Below are 6,732 nucleotides of genomic sequence, written 5' to 3' on the forward strand. Positions count from 1 at the left end.
GCCGCATGGGCTTGTGCTTTGGGTTAATCTTTAGGTGGTGACAACAGACCTCCGGGTCTATTCCAGGCATGTGCTCCATGCGCCACGCGAAGACATCGGAATATTCCTATAATACTTGTATTAACTTTTCTTCTTACTCCTTATCGATGAGAGTTCATATTCTCACCATGCCCGTATTTTCGGGTGTTCTGAAGTTTATTTCTTTCGTCGGCTCCAAGGCCGAGAAATTGGATTTGAGTTCCCCAACATCGGAGAGATTGTGTATGGGACCCATGGGCGTATCCGAGGTAGGTACGTTGTCCTGAACTGGCTCACTGTTTGATCGCGTTGCATCATTCTTCATGGATATGTAAGCATCGATATCGGCCTTTTTTTGGCATTCTTGGCTCGCTTCTTTCTCGCTCTTGCAGAATTTACTTTGTTCTCACCGTTTCGAACGTCCATCTCGTAGCAGTGTTTTTCTTTCTCGGAGTCTCCAATGATTTCTGCTACACCGTTAGGCGTAGGGAACCTTAGCCTTTGATGGTAGGTCGAGGCTACTCCTTTGATCTCGTGGACCCAGGATCGCCCGGCAATAGCTGTGTAAGGTGATAATACATCTACCACACAGAAAGTTGTTAGGGTATGGATTGTTCCCACCCGGATTTCTAATATCACCTCACCTTTAGGGCGAGTTGTGGATCCGTTAAAGCCAAATATGTTGTAGGTGGAGGGTATCAGGCAATCGTCTCTGAAACCCATCTTCTTGAATGTTTCGTAAAACAATATCTCGACGGAACTTCCTCCTTCGATCAGGATTTTTGGCATCGCCCATGGCAATGTATTTGGTGTTTTCTCCTTGTATTCGCATTCGGTAAGTGCAATAGCCATCGTGACCACCAGGGGGTCGTTGTGGTTTTTCCCTTCATCTGGTGCCTCCGAGGTTGAGAAACTGATAGGTAATTTCATCCACTCCTCTATCGGGGGTTCTCTAGCGACACTGTTGACTTCATCACCAGCGAAGTTGCGCTTGTGAATTCGTCCCGTAATATGTCCTTAAGTTGTGGGGGCTATGATTTCCGAGTGCGATATCGTGTTGCACCCTAGATATTGCGGCTCACGAGGGATTTCCACCCGATGTACAGGTGTCCCGGCTGCGAGTGGCACCACTGGTTGCCCGATGTACTCTTGAAGTTTGCCTTCGCTGATCATATCTTGCATCATCTTCTTCAAGTCCCTACACGAGTCTGTCGTGTGGCTATGGAATTGATGGAATTCACAGAAGTCAGTTCTAATTTTAGCCCGCTCCGGCTGCTGACCTTTGTTCCATGGATAAGTGATTTTATGCTTTCCGTCAATATGTTTGAGGATCTCGGATATGGGAATGTTCAGCTTCGTGTAGACTGGGTCTACGAACTTTCCCTTCTTTTGTTGGGCCTGGTCTCGCCCATTCCATTCCCCAGTCCGATGTTTATCAAACTGAGTTGATCTGTTGTTAGATCGCCCCGCTCCTTGGGCTGGCACCCTAGGATTCCGTGGTTCTACGACATTTTCTCCTCTACTAGTTCCTTTCACCGATTTATCATAAGTACCGTCTTGAAGTTCTTCCAGGGCTATGTAGTCCTCTTGGATTTATCTTAGCTTTCCCAAATTCTTTGGCATGGTTTCGTACATGCGTACAAATATAGGATCTGTCTTCCTAAGACTATTTTTGAAGCCCAAGATTGCGTAGGCTTCGGGGACTTTCCCAATCTCGGCACATAGTTTTCTTCATCGTGTTACCAGGGATCAGAGTGACTCGTTTGGTCCTCGGGATATTTGAAATAGTGCGTCAACTTCGGGTCGGAATCTGCTATTGTGAATATATGTTTCTAGAAACAGTTCAGATAGGTGAGCAAATGACTTAACCGAGCCTTTAGGCAAGTTGTTGAACAACATCAGGCTTTTTCTCTCAGACTAGCCAGAAAAAATTTACACAACACTACGTCGTAATGATCCCATTGGGTTAACGTCATGCGATACATCCTTAGATGCTCGATCGCGTCTTCGGTTCCGGTGAACGGGTTTGTGAATGTCGGTAGGGAGCACTTTCCTGAAAATGGCAATCTCAATAGGTTTTCAGACAAGGGGGATTGTTCCGCTTCTTGCATGACCTCTGCTAGCTTCTTGCTTTCTATCTTTCATGTGGCTTCCATGTACATGGCCTCAAGCCTACTGAGTCGGGCCTGTAACTACTCATCGTTTCGCCTTGTTTCAGCTTTATTCTTTCTTCCCTGAGCCCTCTCGGGCGAGAAAGAGAGTTCATGGTTGTGATACCTTGATCGCCTTGAGTCCTCGTCCGATTGTTCAGTATATGATACAATATTAGAACGAGTTGACTTCGAGGTCTCCCCTCTCTTTGGATTAGTGGCTGCGAGATTTTCGGCCTCACAGTTGGTTTTGACTTCGGCGATTCTATTCTTGTCTCGCTTGTGCTTGGGATCAACATCTGATGACCCCTCGGACGGGCTATCCTCCTGGATGAGGATGCCCCTTCTTCCCTTGGGAAAGCGATCCACTGTATCCTCGTTTGAGGTGTCAGGGATATTGATTCATTCATCATCCTTCAAGTTCTCGAAAGGGTTTTCCTCCTCGGGGATCTCCTCGATGGTAGAGAGTGGAACCTTCTTCTTTGCTTTACGTTTCAGCCTGCGGTTTCTCCGTTCTATCCCATGTTCCGTTTTTCTAATCTTTTCATTCTCTCATCCTGAGCATCTTGTGCTTTCAGGATGGATGTGATAGTAGCATTGGCATCGCCGAGGATGGAAGGGTCGTCCTTCCTGGCCTCATTATTTGTTGTTTTCCTTGGCAAACGGTCCAACCCTCCTGGTTGGGTTAGATGGACATCATCATGCCTCTCGAAGGGGTTTCCCTATCCTTCGGAACTAGAATTGTCGGTTAGTCCTTCTCTATACTGGTCATCGGGATGTCCCTCTCCTGAGATCACATTGTTTAGCATGGTCTCGCCTGGCTCCATGTCATCTAGTCCCTCTGGCTGGGCTCCACCATTCCCTCCTTGGCTCGTGCGATCATATCGTCGCGTCACCATTACCTTCCCTGCAGTATATGCAATAATATTTAATTTTTCTTTTCTTTCAGAAAACTGGGACCCTAGATTTGCAGGTCACGTGCAATTACTAAGTCATAGTTCAGACTGGACAGTTTAGTACATGAAGACTTTGCAGTAAATTTTGGAGACATGTGAAAATGTCAAAACCTTCCCTACTTGCACAAGGCGTTAATGACAAAGGAAAGGTGTTTTATCAGTTCCCCTTTTCTCGAGAAACATACCTCCCTCATTACGTCATACCCTTTATAAGGAAGAGACCAAATTATGATGATTTGAGCATATCTTCCCATTTTAGGAAATATTTCTCATCATCTTTTAACTTGGATCTTGGACAAACTTTTGAGTTTGATGAATGATTACGTACTCATTAACCCTTCTTCTTGACTTAGAGTTAGATTTCTAAGAAGAAATTTGTAGCTTATTTTGAGTTCCTTTAAGGATGAAGAACAACTAGCTCTTTTAACTTTCAGATGAAGAGATTTTCTCCCATGAAGTCTAATTATCAGTATTCCTCTTTGCGACTCTTTCATGGAGGAGATCGTTTGAGTGCCGAAGTATAAAAAAACTCAATTTTCACTCCGATCTTCAACTCTCCTGAGTACCTTAAGGAAGCTGCTTCTAAATGAGAAATCTAATGGAAAACTAGCGAAAAAACTGTAGATCTGTTGATTTTGAGGTTCTTCTAGACTTCAAAGATCATGTAGACCATATTTGATTCCAAGATCTACTCATGCATATTAACAGAAATCTACTGAAAAAGCGGGGATCTAACAACACCACCCAATATTTCGCTTAGCAATCTGTATGGACTAACTATGAAATACTTTACTAGAGAATCAACTAGACAGTCAGACTCAATCTAGATAAAAGTATCTCAAGGAGTTAATATCTCTCTCTTGATTTGATTTCTACTCAAGATAAAATCAATAGCGAGTCTTTATCAAATACAAGGAATAACTTGGACGGTACCAAAGACCAATGTCCAAGGATCAATCAATATAAATCAACAACCAAAGGTTGGATTACCAATTGATGATCATGAACGCACAACCTGTATTATTTCAATTATATAAAATATAATGCGGAAAAGAAATTAACACAGACATCAGAGATTTTGTTAACGAGGAAACCGCAAATGCATAAAAACCCCGGGACCTAGTCCAGATTGAATACACACTGTATTAAGCCGCTACATACACTAGCCTACTGCAAACTAACTTCGGACTGGACTATAGTTGAACCCCTATCAATCTCCCACTAATACAAGGTACAGTTGTACTCCTACGCCTATGATCCCAGCAGGATACTGCGCACTTGATTCCCTTAGCTGATCTCACCCACAACCAAGAGTTGCTGTAACCTAAAATCACAGACTTGATAATAAACAGATCTGTCTCACACAGAAAAGTCTGTCAAAGGATAAATCTGTCTCCCACAGATAAACCTTAGGTTTTTTTCCGTCTTAAGATATAAAATCAAGGTGAACAGGAACCAATTGATAATCCGGTCTTATATTCCCGAAGAATAACCTAGATTAATCAATCACCTCTCTACAATCCTTCCTGACTACACAAGCGGATTGTCGAGGAATCACAAACAGTGATACTAAGATGTTTGTGACTTCTTTATCTTTCCTATTGGAGAACTCTCACGATATAAAGCCAATCAATTGATTGTACTCGTACGATAGAAGATGCAAGATCATATCACACAACTACGATAAAGTAGTATCGGTCTGGCTTCACAATCCCCATGAAGTCTTTAAGTCGTTAACCTGATTTTAGAGAATAAAATCAAAGGTTAATGGAGATCGACTCTAGCGAGCTCACTAGTAGCACACAAACGTGTGGGGATTAGGTTTGCTCAATGCTAGATGTCTCCTTTATATAGCCTTCAAATCAAGGTTTTTCCTTAGGTACAAAGCAATCCTTATTCACCGTTAGATGAAAACCTGATTTAGATTCAAGCTAATATTTCTCAACCGTTAGATCGAAAACTTAGCTTGTCACACACACTTGGGTAAACGTTTACTGGGTTCGTGAAAACCATGCCCAAACGTGTACGTTCATGTTGGTTCAACATAGTAACCCAAAAGGTCAACCATATGAGCATTTCATATTAACCTTGTTCTTCTTCACCATAACTAGCTCAATTGACTCAAATGAACTAGTTAAAGAGTTGTTCAATTGCTATGAGATCTTATGTAACTACACAAGACATAACTGAAACAAATATGATTCCATTCGATTGAATCGGCTCATGAACATTATAGCCAAGGTTTGCATAAAGCATTCCTTAATAATTTAATGTTTCTTCTTCAGAGCACATCTTTAGATCATAACCTCTTAAGTTCACAAACAAGTTCGCGGACTTAAGTTAATCGGTTGAGTTTTCCAAACTCAGCAAAAATTCTCGGAAAAAGAACTTCCGCCAGTTCGTGGACTGGGTTCGCGGACTGAGTTCGCGGACTAAGCACACAAATGAGTTTTGGAAAATCCAGCAGAAATTCTCGGTCGAGAAATTCCGACAGTTCGCGGACTGAGTCTGCCAATTCCACAATCCTCCCGATTTCTCTTGATCAACAAAGTTCGAAAACTACGGTTCAATGAATACATGGTTATGTAAATCTAAACTCTCATTTCAATCATTGAGACATTCTCAGAGGACGCTATGTAGCCGTTATTCACAGACCGATTCACGTCAGAGCAATTCTCAAAGTGATTGAAACTTTTCATGACTTTCATCACTAGGTGAAGATAAACTTGATCAAAGCGAAACGCTTTACCAACACACGATTTCGATATAAAAGATAAGAAATGAATGCTCAACTCAAAATGTCAAGTGTGTATGATCTAGTTTATATAGCATACGACTTTTGTCTCATAAGAAGTAGGAGATAAAATAGATAGACTTTTGAGTGATAGATAAGTTCAAGTCTCCACATACCTTTTTGTTGATGAAGTTCCAAGGTTCCTTGTATAGATCTTCGTCCTTGTATGATGAATCGTCATGAAGTCCCTGAGCTTAACTACACTTTTCCTATCCTAGTCCGAGACTTACCTATGTAGTCTAGAAATCAAGACTCATAGTTTTGATAACTAAGATTGACAAACATGCTTGAGATAGCAATGCATGCGAGGTTGAACGATCTATTCTCTAAAAATCTCCCCCTTTGTAAATTTTAGTGACAAACCTATTAATACATATGAAATACAAAAAAGATAAACTTTAGCGGATCCTATTTCATAGTCTAATCTTCAACGTTCCCTAAAATCTCCGTCCTTCCAAGTACTCCAATGATCCCAAAGGTTGTAAGTTTAGCATCACCGTTGTTGAAGATCCGTAGCTATAACAATGAGAGAAATCGAGATTCTCGATCATTATTATACAGTGTCATAGTACTATTATGTAACATCAAAGTCCAATTGTATCACGACTTTAACAATAATACTATGGTGATATGTATCACTCCCCCTTATTCAATGCTCCATCTCGATCATGGAAACCACTCCCCCTTGCACAATGATCCGAAAACCATATGTATTTGTAGTGTGAACTACAATATTTCTCCCCCTTTTTGTCAATAAAATTGGCAAAAGTACAAGAACGAGATCATAATAAAATTTCCACAAGAGACATTTCAT

The 6,732-nt window shown here is 41.5% G+C and overlaps 1 protein-coding gene across 1 annotated transcript; it reads right to left on the bottom strand.

Annotated features, from left to right (window-relative positions):
• Positions 1 to 339: 339 nt before the first annotated feature.
• On the bottom strand, positions 340 to 870 carry LOC113316425. The gene has a single exon (XM_026564607.1). It carries the CDS (start codon positions 868 to 870, stop codon positions 340 to 342), a length of 531 nt encoding a protein of 176 aa, XP_026420392.1.
• Between the last annotated feature and the right edge of the window lie 5,862 nt (positions 871 to 6,732).

Source organism: Papaver somniferum, chromosome 10 (assembly GCF_003573695.1).
Source record: "Papaver somniferum cultivar HN1 chromosome 10, ASM357369v1, whole genome shotgun sequence".
Classification (NCBI taxonomy): domain Eukaryota; kingdom Viridiplantae; phylum Streptophyta; class Magnoliopsida; order Ranunculales; family Papaveraceae; genus Papaver; species Papaver somniferum.